The sequence below is a fragment of the Eschrichtius robustus genome, chromosome 7 (assembly GCF_028021215.1).
Source record: "Eschrichtius robustus isolate mEscRob2 chromosome 7, mEscRob2.pri, whole genome shotgun sequence".
In the NCBI taxonomy this organism is placed as follows: domain Eukaryota; kingdom Metazoa; phylum Chordata; class Mammalia; order Artiodactyla; family Eschrichtiidae; genus Eschrichtius; species Eschrichtius robustus.
Genome location: NC_090830.1, coordinates 115,317,502 through 115,332,524, shown reverse-complemented (window position 1 = coordinate 115,332,524; position 15,023 = coordinate 115,317,502). Strand labels below are relative to the sequence as shown.

The 15,023-nt window shown below is 42.4% G+C and overlaps 1 protein-coding gene across 1 annotated transcript in view; it reads right to left on the bottom strand.

Moving 5' to 3' along the window:
- SORCS3 (sortilin related VPS10 domain containing receptor 3) overlaps window positions 1-15,023 on the bottom strand; it is a 602,186-nt gene that overhangs the window by 100,682 nt on the left and 486,481 nt on the right. The window contains exon 8 of the mRNA XM_068549046.1: window positions 6,824-6,913. Coding sequence (XP_068405147.1) covers window positions 6,824-6,913 — 90 coding nt within the window. The remainder of the gene's footprint in view (window positions 1-6,823; window positions 6,914-15,023) is intronic.

Genomic DNA, 15,023 nt, shown 5'->3' with positions numbered 1-15,023 from the left:
TTGGTTTGACCATAACCTCTATCAAATACCTGAAAATGTAGTATTTTAGGTAGAATCAGCACTCATTGGAGTCTTAGCCCTACATACCTATGATCTGCCCTTATATATTAATGTTAACTTCTTGGTCCCTGAAGCCACTTTAGTTTGTATTCCTGGACTGGGTCATTTCTAAAATCAAATCTAATAGTTCAGAATTCAAAATCATTTTCAAAAGCCAGTTTGCATATGTGGCTAGGCACTGTACAAAGATTACCACAAACTCAAGTCATTACCTAAGGAACTTACACTGTCAGGAAGAAATGTTAGCCTGGATAGATATCGGACTAAATAAGAGTAATTTTAAAAATGTATAACTATACAGGTGTATATGCCAAAGAGTAATATCATCCCAGGAAAGCAAAAAGAGAGGCACCCTTGTCACTGTGGCAAAAAACACTGGTAATAGGGACACAGGCAAGTGGAGTGACAGTAAGTAAATAACTAGGGTGGATCTAGCCTTCACCTTATTTGACAACCTTTCCCAGAAATGGTTTCAACAAAAAAAAGGAGGCAGCAATGTCTCTAATGTCAGAACCATGGAGAGCTCCTCCAGGCTGATTGTACAAAGACACAAACTCATCTGGACAGCTGGGAGGGGGCAAAAGTGAGAAAGTGAGTTCTGGATCTTTTATTGGAGATTCTCGGTCAGATCTCAGCCTCTAGCCTTGGACTCCCTACGTCACCTTGACTAAGACCTCACTTGCTCATTTGTGCTTTCACACCTTGTAGAATTACAGGTTCCTGCTGAGGTGCTTGAAAATGGAAATAAGGCTTACTCTTAAAAACCATGTGATGAAGTCACGTTGTGTGGTGTGGAATGAAAGCCCAAGAACCCAGTAGGAGGGGAAATACCAGCTGCAGGAAATATGGATTAAGTTCACTTAACCTGTTAAAAATGCAACAGAAATGCCTGGCTTTCCCCAGATGTTTTGGTCATAAAAATGAATGCGCTAAGTTATTTTAGACTAAACTAATGTAAAAGAAGTGAGGGGGAAAAAACACCTTAAAACACTGGGGCATGGTCAGGATTAGAGGCAGCCAGATTTGCTGTGAGTGCATCTTAGGTTTAGACCCGCACTGGGACTATGTTACCTGGTGAGCAGGTATTCCAGGCTCTAGGATGACAGACTACTCTCTAGTATATAGAATTACGGGATGTCCACTTGAGAAATCCTTAATTTATCAAAGTCACTTAGCTAATAAATTATATTACTAAGATTTGAACCTAAGACTATCTGAATAAAGAGGCTAAACTCCTTACCAGTGGGGGTATAATTCGGTGTGTATCAAAATGACCTGGAGATCCTAATAGCATGCCAACTCATAGGTCCCAATGCCTGAGATTCTGATTCATTATGTCTGGTTGTGGAGCCTTAGATTCTACCACCTGAGCAAGCCCTCCAGATGATTCTAGTGCATGCAATCTAGGGAATCACTTTTTGAAAAACTCTGAACTATGTGCCCTCTCTCCTAATAGGTGTTAGAGTTGAATAGGGGTCAACCAATAATGAGAATATTAAGTCTTCCAGGACAAAGAAAAGCATCATTAGTTAAAAATGGTCCAATAGGAATCTGAATGACAATAAAGCTTATTTCTTTCATCTTGCTACCCTAATTTAACTCCAAAGCATGTGTCACTTCCTTATTAAAACAATTATAAATAACACTCCCCCTACATCCTCCCAATACAGTCACTAGGGAGAATCATGGTTGCTTTTTGAAAATCTAACCTATGACTTCCCAGGTGAACAATGTAGAAATACTTCCGTGTTACTGAAACATTTTCTTGTAATTCAGGCCTAATGTAACTTCATTCATTACAGAAACACCTATGTTATTAAGCATTTGCCATGTGCCAAACACCATATATAAATACAGACAGGAACAAAACGTAGAACCTGACCTCAAGAATATGCCCATCTGGTGGTGGAGACATCACAAAATTAGGTGGCCTTTCGTGAACTTGACTAAGGACTACAATAGACATACTGAAAATGGTGAACAAAGGCTTACAGGTGAGAGACAGGTGGAGTATTCAAGGGAATGTATGGAACTTGGAATAACCTGAAGGCAATTTTCCTCTGAGGGAGGTGAGGATAGACAGTGGCCACATCATAAGGGGTTCTGTATGGCACACCGAAGTTCTACCCTGAAGGAAGTACAAAGCTGCCACAAGATTTGAAGCAGGAGAAAGGGAGGATTAGAGTTGGTTAATTAATGCATAGATTTTGTTGAAGATATCAAGTTCATTACATGATAATATCCAATGTGGAAGCATTGTGAAGAGGGGATTTAAATGGGGCAATGCTAGAAGGAAGGGAGAAGGCTTAAAAGGTCATCGCAACCATCTAGGCAGTAATGCACAAGGGCCTGAACTGAAGAAGTAGATTCTCTATGAGAACTCTATGAAATGAACTTGTGAGATATTAAGGAGGTAGAACCTACAGAAGGGAGAAGGACATATCTTGAATATCTCAGATACCTGAATTACAAAATTTTCTGCTTTTTATTTAGAGTATTCATTACAATCAAAATTAACAATCACTTCCATAATTATTTGTGTGATATCTGCCTCTCTCATTAGACTATAATGAGTCCTCAGATGGCAGACACTATGTCTCTCTTATTTGTCACTTTATTTTTAGTGCTTACCAGAGTATCTAGCACATGGTAGACACCCAACAATAGTTCATTGAGTAAATAAATGGAGTAAGTAAGTAAATAAATGGAGTAAGTAAATAAAAGGAGGGGATATAAGGGTCAAAAGGTAGAGACTCTGAGCTCCGTTGTTAAACGGGTTCTTTAAGGGAATGTACCTCGAATAGGCAGTTAACGATATAGTTCAGAGTTTAATGGAGAGATATCTGCTGGGGCTGTGGATATAGGAGTCATCAGTGTGAAGAGAAGGGATGAGGTCACTCAGGAACCATGAAGAATGCAACGGGAATTTAGGAACATCGTCACTTTAAGGATGGCAAGGGAAGGGGATCCAGAAAAGGAAATCAGGAGAAAAACACTGCCAAAGGGAAGAGTATCAAGTGTGGATTTTTTTCCCCCAACAGTGTCAGATGCTCCAGAGAGTTTAAAAAAAAAAAAACCCAAAAGATAAAGATGTAGAGATGTCTAATTGGATTTGGCATGCAGGTGGCCACTGGTTACAATGGCTAGCAGATTTTTAATGGGACAGTGGAGAGATGGATGTGGGAGAGCTGAGGGCAGTTAGCAGTAGGTTCAAGAGTGAATAGAAAGTGAGAAAAGAGGTTAAAACTACAGATAACTCTTTAAGAAGTGAGGCCATGGCACAGCAAGGAAGGATAAATCAGTATTCGGGGAAATGTAAAAATTAAGGACAATTTTCCTAAGGAAATTAAGGAAGGGTTAACATCATTGTCATTATCATTTTAATAAATTATCTAAAACATATTTCCCCCTGTTCTCTTTCATTATTCAAAGTGGGATTAACTGTATTCTACTGTCAAAAACAAACCCAGCCTCAGGTAAGGAGAGAGTTGATTGGAAAAGACTATTGGAATAGGGAGAACACTCTGATCAAAGTATCTGCAAGCACCTCAGAGTGAAGGCAGAAAAGAATTACTCGTATTGGGAGAAGTAAAGCAAGGCTAGCACGAACTGCAGGGAGTGGGGTGAGTAGTTAAACAGGAAATGGTTTTCCTTAGGGTCAAGCGATTCTCGTAAGGAGAAAAGCCAGACTTAAGTCTGGTCCAGTCAAATTAGCAGGCATTTTGTCCAGATTGGTCAGTGGGGACAAACAGTTCAGCGAATCATTTATGAGACAAAGAACAGGAACCTGGTCTTGCCAGAGGTAAATACGGGGCACATTTAAGAGAAGGAGGGGGGGTCTTCGCAGTAAGCCATATCCAGGAACACAAAAGGGTGGGGGGATTTCTTAAATGTTGCTGTTTCCAGGAGCTTGGGGCTCAAGTCAAGCTCAACATTGTTACCGCCAAACTGAGTTCCGTACAGAAACAAACCAACCAACAGGAAACAATTTTTTCTCTTGCAGAAATGACAGAGTAGCGAGTTAAGAACAAGTCCAGAATCTAAGAGGCAAGAGTAGGTCTATCAGACTCAGAGGGGTCCAGTGAGGCCGGCAACTCTGAGAGCAGGAGCAGCCTGGGACACGACCCCACGAGGAACTCACCCAACAGGTTAAGAGCGTCGGTAGTATTTCCCCTGGAACACAATCGCTGCTTAGACTTGCCCAGCGCTTTACACTTTACCAGCAACGAGCCATTTGCTGCATCCTTACAACTTTGCCAGATGGAATGGTGTTATGATGCCCATTCTACAGATGAGAAGACCTGGGCTCACAGATGAGCAGCAGGCAGAGCTGGAATGAAAGCCCTGGGTTTCTGCTCTTGAGCTCCATCTCCTTTTCCCGAGGCTGCCATGGCTTCTGTCATCTGTCTCCAAGCCCTCCGCAGGTGCGTGCTTTACACGGCCATCGGCCTGAGACTCAGCGCCCGCCCAGTGCCCAGGGGCTGGGTTACTGAGGACTCAGCACAAGGCTGCTGCTCTTAATAACGTCACTCTTTATTAATGGCCTTCATCTCCTTCCCTGCAAAACACTCGGAAGCCATGGAGTGCCCCAGGGGAGTGTATTCTGAACAGTCAGCTGGGAGCAGAGGTGGGAGGGCCGTGATGATGGGCAGATCTGCCGTGTTTCTGTTTCTAAGCAAGATGCCCAGCAGCAACTGCAGCACAACGTGGAACGGCAACAACTTGCTTAAAAGCCATTTCCATTTTTAAACGATGGAAAGAACCAGTCTCCCTCCACCCACTCTGTCCTCACCTCCTCGGCCCAGGCTATGAAAACCCGGCCAATGCCGACGAATGAAGGGGATCGATAACCATCCAGCTATCTTCACAACAGCCCTCATGTCAATGAGAAGCTGTTCTGGATGAAGTTCTATCAAAGGCGCTGCACGGAGGGTAGTCTACCACAGTAAATTGCCATGGGGTTGCTAATCACTGATGGAGTGTTCTAGGGTTGTGATTGACGCCAGGCTTCATTTATCCCCACCTGCAGCCACATTGCCCAGGGGAGCAAACTGTTTGCTTTTCTGAGAGGTTTAAAAATACATAAAACAGGCATACATACAAGAGGCAAAATAGGCCCTACATGGGGAATGTGGTTTGGAAAGTTCCTGAAACTCTTTTCCTGGGCCAATACATGGAAATCACCAGGCTACTGCTAAGGGTCATTCTCCTTTAGAAAGAACATGATCGTAAACTTCCGCTTCCTCATCTTCTGCAGGCAGGGATACCTGTTTCCTGCTTGGGTTTAGAATATCTGATGGGTACATCCTGCAAGCGTAGTCCTAGACAATGGGCCTATAAAGCCAATCACAGAGACATTAGAGAAAATGAGAAATTAATGCCCACGGCCCCTGAGGCTACTTCCCATGGTCCCTGCGAACCTCGTCAGCCTCTCCACCTCTCTCTCTGCAACCCAGTCTCTCAATATGGTTTTCCAGTTTGTTAAATGAACCATACTCTCTCTTAAAATCGGGCCAGTATATGTATTTTCTACCAGCTTCCCGAACACTTGCTTGCAGGGTTAACTCCTTATCTGTCTTGAATCATCTTAAGCATCACTTTCTTTAGGAAACTCGTCTTCTCTACCCATATTTGGTGAGCTCCAACTATCATGTCACAATGGCCCTTGAACTTCTGTACCTATAATACTCCCTACACCCACAGTTGCTTGTTCAGTGTCTCTTCTCCACCAGAATACAAGCTCCATTAAGGCAGGGAACGTTTGTATCTTATTTACCACTCCACAGAGCTTAGTTCAGTGCCTGGCACAGAGTAAAAACTTAAATGGAAGAAAGAATAGATCGATGGGTGAATAAACAAAGGAACAAATGAATGAATGGGTATGTGCATGCTTATATGAATAGGTGAATGTATAAAAGCAACCAGGGGTAGATGTTATCCACCTTCTTATCGCATAATCCCTTCTACCTCTGTACTCATTTCGCCTTTCATGATATGTTTCCTAGCACCAACTTAGAGATCCAAGCCTTTGTAACATTACATTTGATACACGTCCAACCTGAGACTTTGCTTCTTCGCAGCCTTAATAGGTGATGCAACTAAAGCCCTCCCACGTTCACACCGAGGTTCTAAGACCTGTCTCCTCCCAGAAGCCATTGTTCACAGGGGATGAGGCCCACAGAGTAAGCTTTATGATTTTCCAATACAGGAGTTAAAATGCCATGATTTGATATTAATGTTATAGTAAATTATTCCTTTTTAATTACTCATAGTGGCAGAAGGGAGAGGAAGCACAGGCAGTGCATTTATATTTAGCGTAAAAGGTAGAGAGAAGCAAGAAAGCCATGAGACTAACCTGTCCGCATCTATCTATCTATCTATCATCTATCTAACTATCTATGGTTTCTGCTGGGACCATTCTAAGCCTGGCCCTCTACTGGTCAATAAGGCCCTTGTGAAAGGGAGGGGCCCTCAGAAGAGATTGCAAAGCTAGTGTTCCTTTCATTACCAGTCCTGGGAAATGACCCAAGATTATATCGGATGTTTGAATCATAGGAAATCAAAGCTCTTGCCTGTGTACCCTGCTGAGAGAGGAACACAGAACCCAGATTCAGCGACATCAGCAGAGGCTAAACCCCGCAGTGGTAAGTCAGGCTGAATGCCAGCTGTCTCCCAGGCAGGGATCAAACCTTCTGCAGCCCAACAGGGCAGCCTCTCCCCACTGCTTTATCTGGCAGGACCCAGGGGAGCAGGAGGTGCATACCTTGGGCAGCGAGTACTTGGGCAGCTTTATCTGAGTGAAGGCTTCTCTTCGGTAAGACACGTAGTAGCTGGCTCTTCCACCACTTGTTACCTGTATCGTGGGGAAAACACAAAAGGTCAGATGGGGCTACAGATCACGGCACAAGGTGGAAAGCAGTAGCCCCTCCATCAACAGCCACAGTAGGTTTGTGACAACCTTTTAGGGAATACTCCCCGTTGGCTTCGATCCTCCAACCCCACAGTGCCCTGAGTTGCTCCTGTGACACAGAACTTAGACAATAAGTCAGCAATTCCAACAGTCTTTCCCTGTGGCTGGCAATGTCTGTGAGAGCAGGGGCTCTGTACTCTGTCACGGTGCTCTGAATACATACACATTTAATAAATATTTTCAACTGAAAACAGAGAAACTACTGATGTCTGCTGTACCCATGATCTATATATTCTTTTTTTTTTCAACAGCTTTTAATCCACTGCAACGATGACATGATTGTCAAAGAAAATTTGTTTTGTATCTGAACAATTACTATTGCTCAAAGCCTTATTACTTTGAAATGAATTTCACTTCCTCTCTGAGCACAATTTTTTTCCTTCCTATTTACAAATCCACGCATTGAGCAGATATTTACTGATTCTTTCCATGTGCTAGTTAATTAAAGGTATCAAAAGTCAGAGAAAGAACTCTGGATTTGAAAGTCAGAAATCTTAGGTCTGAGTCTCAGTTCTACTAGCTCATGGCAGGGGGAGTCAACATCTGAAACCTCACTTGGCAACAGATGGATTCTTGGAGGAACCTGGAAACCACTCCAAGAGATGGTCCCCTGGCCTGGGCTTGCTGGAAAGTCTCACCAACATGGCATAGCTCTGCAGATGGCTGCTCTTGGCCCAATTATCCTAACTCAGGGGAAATTAATATTCACAGGAGAAGACAACATAGCGGGCTCAGAGGAAATAACAGGAGGACAGTCGCAAGCAGGCTGTTGTGCTGAGGAAGCAATCACTGGAAGCCCAGGCTCCTGCTGAAGACAGGCCAGTCCCCTGACCCTGGTCCAACCCTAGTGCCCATCCACAGCGGCTGCTGGGAGCAGGAGGGGTATAACATCTCTACTGAAAGCCACCCGTCGCTCCTCACTCCAAGAGGTGGCATTTCCCGTGGCTCTCCCTCGACCTGCGCAGAGCGCAAGCCCACAAAGCAGGCACCACAAGCTGCCAGGTAGAACAGATGTTCAAGTCAGCGTGAAGGCAGAACCTTGGAAAAAACTTGGTGCAAAGTCTTAGGCTGTGAACCAAGAGGAGAGACTGGTTTCCCCCTGATGGTCACTGCTATCCTTATATCTCTATTTTCTAATGAGAATCATTCTTATCTTGTATTCCAAGACTTTTTTTTTTTATAAGACATCTGTTCTGAATCTATATTGTTCCGTGTTGGCTTAGAGGTGGGGTGTTGACAGATTAAGACCAATGAGTTGCTGAGAAGTCTTTTGTTTTTCTTTTTTAAATACATCTCAACTACATAGAATCAGATTAAAATATAACCCTTGGTTCTAAGCACAGTCAACATTAGTCCTGGCATGATCCTATTTATTTGCTTCTTTAATTTGGTTTTATTTTTAATTATAAAACCAACACATGTAAATGTACCTGCAAACCCAAGAACTAGATCAGTAGTTTTTAAACTTCAGCATGCATCAGAATCGCCCAGAAAGCTTGTTAAAACTCAGACTGCTGGGCCCCACCCACAGAGCCTCTGATTCAATCAGTCTGGGATGAGGTCCAAGAATTGTCTTTGCTAATAAGTTCTAGATGCTGCTGATGCTGCTGGTCTGGGGGCCACACCTGGAGCAGCACAGAACAAGAACTTCAGTGCCAACTGACATGCACCTCTATGCCTCTGTGCTCCTCGTCTGTCCTGACCCCTGCCTCCCTCTGAGATGTAGCTACTGCCCTGAATTTTGTGTTTACGGTGATAATAAAGTCTTTTTAAAATTAAGGCGAAATTCATACATCAAATTAACCATTTTAAAGTGTACAGTTCGGTGGCATTTAGAACCTTCGCCATGTTGTATGACCACCACCTCTGACACAGTTCTAAATCATTTGCATCACCCCCACCCAAGAAGACCCTTTACCCAGTGATAAAGTTTTTAAACCCCCAAATATATCCTCTGGTCACCTATCATGTGCTTGAAAATCAGCTCTCCACAGAACATCCTGAGTTTCACCAACCTCACCCTTAGTGAATTAGACCAGTGTCAGAATCCCGTTACTAATGCTGGCCAGAGGCCAGCAATTAAAAGAAGCATTTCCCCCGAAGACCCGGTCACCTCCACAGGGAACAAGATGACAGCACCACCAGGCTTCTTATCAGCACCACAGAGCAAGGCAGGGCCCCTTGGGGTTTCTAACTTACCAGGGGCCAAAGGAGAACAGAGTGGTCCCCTTGATAGGGTCCCGCTGACCTGACTGGAACTCAGCCCAGCCATGCCTGTATGGCCCTGTGCAAGCACAGATTCTCTCTCTCTCTCTTTTTCACACACACACACACACACAAACACATATACAGCTCTCACACACACACACACACACAAGCTCACACACACAACCTGGGAGAGTTTCTGCTTAAATAAAGCATGAAGATGGAATTACACTTCAGAACTACCATGGAATAATCTAAAATATTAAAGGGCTGCACGAAGCCCAAGGAGCCCAGAGGTTCCCCAGTACCTCTGATGCCATAGCATCCCCCAGCGACATCAAGTTGGCTCCCGCAGCTCTGCCTCTGTCCTGGCTGTCCACTCTCTGTACTGCAGAAATCCAGCTGATACTTTAAACCTCAGTGTAAGGCCCTGGAGTTCACGGAAGGGTTGTGGATGCCACCAATTCATTATAACTTCTCCCTCCTCTCATCTCCTGAATTTCGTTATTTCCATTTCTATAGCACTTTCAACATTTACTCCTGTGGTGTACATATACCTATAATGATCCCTCCATGTCATATTATAAGGGTAATTTCTTGATGACTAAGTAATGCTGGTCTCACGGCAGGCGATTAGGGGATGCATGATGATAAAAATAATGATAAAACTGTCATCAGTTGGGTTCATCTACCATGCTCCAGAACCTCCCTTACATAAATTATCTAGTTTAATCCCACTGACAACCCTGCAGAGTCTATAAGATATGGAATGACTTGCCCAAGATAAGACAAACATGAACCTAGTAAAGATTGGCTCTAAACCTGTTCTCCTCCTCCTGTGACTGAGACAAATCCTCTATTTATCTTACTCGTGTCAACAATTGTAACATTTCCTTAATTCCAACATCTTTAAAAAAATTTTTGTAAATCTCTGTAATTGACTTGTGTGTATACGTTTGTGTTTCTTCATATTCCCAGAGAATCTGCCATGACATTGACACTGCATCTTAAAAATGATGTCTTCTTAGAAGAGAAGTGAGGTAATAAAAACCAGAGGAATAGTAATTACCATGCAGTGAGAAAACATATTACGTGGAAGATGCTACAGTAAGCAGTTTATAAACCATACTTCATTTGCACTTATAGATATACATATACATATACATATATATATTCCTGACATGTAGAGGAGATATATATATATATATATATATGCTCTACAGGTCAGGACAACGAGGCTGAGAAAGGTCACTAATTTGCCCAACATCATACAGCCTTTCATTGTCCCAGCCAGTGTACAGCTCCAGCCTATGCTTAAAAATTTAACTAGGAATGAGCACATCTCCAAAACGGCAGGCATAGGGCAGGAAGTCAATACTTACTGACTGAACAATGAATTGTGATTCATTCGCTTAACCAGAGAGCCTCTGAATTCGATTTTCTCCATTGTTTAGTGACTACACGGCGGCTGTAGAGAAGAACTCCATCCCTGCCCAGTCCCCGCTGGTCACAGGGACTTATCTCCAAATAGGAGTTCTAGCATTCCCCCTTAGCACTCCCTGTGCTGGAATGATACCAGCCTAGTGCCTTTGCTGCCTCTCCGCTATTATTTGTGTGGTTCTCTGGCAATCACACAAGGAAGGAATAAAGTTTAGCGACTATTAATCTATTTTGATGAACTTTTCTCTTCCTTACAAGCAAATGTGCTGGCACTGTAAATCCCAGAGATTATTACTACTTTCCCTTTCAGTGACACCTTTTATTTTACATTTGATGGATGTCATCCAATTATTTGCTCTGGGACCATCCGTCATGCTAAACACAGAATTAGCTGGGCCTCTTCCTTACTAATGACTGGCTCGTTAATCTGATTTTCTGGATTTCCATTTTACAGGTTTAATTGGGCTCCTGGCCAGTGAAAATGATTCCTTTGGACAAATGCATTGGCCGTTAAACACATCTGTCTCTTCTGACTTGTTCCCATGCCTGCCGTAGCCAAGTCTAAACTGACATATCCTATATTTTTTTCACTTCTCCTTGCTTCTGGATGATGACTTGTCCCGTAGGAGAGAGAGAAATTTGCCCCCCAAAATGGAACCAGAGGGCCTTGAGTCATATTGAGCCTGCTTCTTCCATAGATAGAAGAAAACTTGTAATGTCTCTAGAATTCATAAGTGGGCATAGGTAATCTGAGGAGAGAAGCAGAAACTAATATTTTCCAATATTTATCATGTGATGAGTGCTTTAGATCCACAATACTATTCAATATCCACAATAATTATTACTGTTATTATTGTTAAAACTATTATTAGTACCCTACAAGGTAAAAGTATTGATAATATAATGTTTTTTGAGCATTTGTTAAATACCAAGCACTATTCTTCTGTATGTACCAGCTTTCTGTTTTATGGTCAGAGGAGAAATTGAGGCATAGGGAACTTATACAACATACTCAAAGACACACAGCAAGTAAATGGTGGAGCTGGAATTTGAACCCAAGTTTATCCGACTGCAAAGTTTATGCTGGTCCCGCAGACTATGTGAGGTTTCCAAACCTCTCTATGGAAGGGAATGGATCCCAGGTCATTCAGTTCCCAATTTCCCAGATAAGATGCCCACCAACAAGGCAGATCTTTCTCTGGTAGGGTTCATGTCAATTTCCCAGCCCTGAGAAATCAATGCTCTATTGTTGCACAGGAGTGAATAGTGCTGCTATTGAAATTGGTGAATAAGAGGGACTATAATGGAAATAAATTCAGCTTACACGAGAGCTGCTGCCCTCATAGGAAGTGACATTTAGAAGCTTTTCCAGCTAGAGGACCTTGCTGGGTCCAGTACGATGTGAATAACCTGTCCAAGCCAAGAGAAGTGACCATCTTTATAGGCATACGTTAGTTATTTCCCACGTAGCCCTTGCATTGTTTCCTCTTCCTTAAAAAATGAGAGGGAACAGCTGAGTGTTATGATGCACAATTAACTTTTCCAATTTCTTTGCTCATTAATTCTATTCAGATTATTTAAAATAAGTCTTGACGTTGTTAGGCCTTTCTCTTCCTCTCCACCTACATAATTCCTTTAAAGATCATACTTCTTCTTTAAGAACAAAGAAACAGGCTTCTGACTACCAGGGCATAAGAGTCAATAAATAGCCATGGGTCTCATTAGGATGCAGCTTTAAGTGTCAGGATGGCTTCTCCATGGCAGGTTATGTCGCCTCTGTCATCTTGAGTTCATTTTCTGAAAGCGCTCTGCTAAGGCACTACACTATGTGTCAGAATCAAACCTGTGTTCAGCATTTAGAACAAGACACCTATCAGCAAGCCATCTCCTCTGCTAGACTGTTTGATGTTGAACTTAGTGTTTGTCAAACTGGTGTTTGCTCGTTTTATGTCCTAGAGGCTCTGGGATATTAATGCAATATGCAGTTTTATTTGCCTGTTTCTAGAAAGAGTGGGTCTAATGCTTAACACAACACTCCTGCTGAGGCTGAACCTCTTTGAAACAGATTTGCCCATGAAATTTTTTATTGGGCCCCTAACATAGCCCCAAAATGGCTTTACCAAGAATAGATTTGGGATAAGATAGTTGATGTGAAGCCAATATTGCTCTCTCTCTCTTTGTATGAGGGATGTGTGTGTGTGTGTGTGTGTGTGTGCACGCGTGTGCTTGTAGGGCCGGTGTTGGAGGGAAGACGTGTACTGAGGTTGCCAGCGCACTATTGGCCAAAAAATACTGACAAATCAACTGCCACTTTCACCAGTCCTGCCAAGAGACTTCTTGGGGCCTTCACTGCCTATGGGGAATGCTAGTAAGGCAGAGAAAAGGTGGTGAGTTAGAAAAGCATGGGACAAAGACCATGTCTAGATCTAGACCACACAAACAAGAAGAATCAGTAGGCCTGACTCTCTGAGACTGTTTTTTCAAATATAATAAAGGAGCTGGGCTTGATAAGTTTCCAATTACATATTTTCAAAGAAGACTCTTCTTCTGATTTTTAAGCATTATAGCACATTGGTTGGGATCCCAGACTTGTGTTTGAATCCTGCTTCTGCCATTTGCTGGTTTGGTGACCTTGAACAGGTAATTTAGCCTTCCTAATTTTTTCTTCTGGAAAATGGAGACATTAATGCTACCTAATAACACGTTATCACGAGGAATGAATCTACCATGGCATGTAAAGAGTTTTAGCCCTATACCTGACACATCCTAAGTACTCAATGCATATTACCTGTCCCTGCTGAACTAGAGGCACAGATGCCTGTATCAGTCTAATATCTTAGAGGACTTAGGGTGCCTGACCATGGCAACAGTTTATATGTAAACTGGAGGCTGTTCAGGAAGTGTCAGGGTTGCCACATGGGCTACCTGGTCAGAATCGACCAGGGATAGAACACTGAAATTCTTCTTGTTGCCCTCAGCAAGGATGACTTTGTAGAGAAGACCACCTACGGAGACCACAAAGTCAACGTGTTTTGTGCCAGAGATTTGACCATTAAGCAGCTGCAAGTCTTATCTTCATGTTTTAGCTTTTACGATTTAAAAGGAAGGGAAGAAGTTCTTGGGATGCCCACTTGACCCTGCAAAATGGAAGTTCATTGTCTTTCCTCTCCTAGTTTTGTTGGGGGATAAAAAGGCAAAGGTAATAAGTACAGCAATAAAAAAAGAACTGATATGGATTTGAATTGTCATCCTGGAGTATAAAATTTGGGAGCGTTCGAATACTCCCAGTTAATATAATAACAGATAAAAAGCTAAAACAGAGACAGTCTATGTTGAGTTCTAGATCAGGATGCCAGAGCTTCACAGAAAAAGGAAACACTACCCATGGAAACCTTAAAGACAAATGTTAAAACTTACCATCAAAACACCTGCCCTGCTTCCTCTTTCACAAATGTCCCTGTTTCTTGTGTACTGTGAGTTTAATATGGTTTTGTAAAAGACGAACTGAGAAAGGGCTAGAAAAGATATTGCAAGGAGTCAAGCTTATATAGTCTTCCTACACTTATGTAAGTTTTTCTCTTTGAGATATCACATAGCCTATTTCCTTTATACAGGTAGACATTATGAGGTCAATTAATTGGCTGAAATCTTCCCAAGCCAGGCTCTGTCTTTTCTATAACATCCCAGAATTTCAGAAAACAAAAACTAAAGAGTGGGAAAGGAGAAGAAGGAAGAAAGGTAAAAGATCTCAGTATCTGTAACATCTGTGATTCTAGTTTCAGCTTGATCATGTATCAGACATGCAATTTTAGGCATGGTCACTAGCCTCTTGGAGTTCCAAGGTTATTTTTATATGAAAATGGAACAAATAATAATTATCCTTCTCCTACAGAAAAGTAAATGCGATAAGATAATAAAATGCTTTCATGTTAACTATAAATTGTTTCACAAATACAATGAGTAGGGTGTTATGATTGACCTGTATATGTACCCAGGAACCCAAAGATTTTAGAAGTATTCTCACTGACAAATTGCTGTAGAATGAATGTTTGTGTCCCCCCGCAAAATTCGTACGTTGAAAGGTAACCCCCAATACGATGGTGTTTGGAGGTGGGGCTTTTGGGAGAGACCAGGGTTCTTATAAAAGAGACCCCAGAGAGCTCTCTCTTTTTCTAACATGTAAGGACATGGCAACAAGGTAGCCGTCTATGAACCAGGAAGTGGACCCTTACCAGATACCAAATCTTCCAGTGCCTTGATCTTGGACTCGCCAGCCTCCAAACCTGTGAGAAATAAGCTTCTGCTTTTATAAACCACTCAGTCTATGGCTTTTATAGCAGCCTAAGTA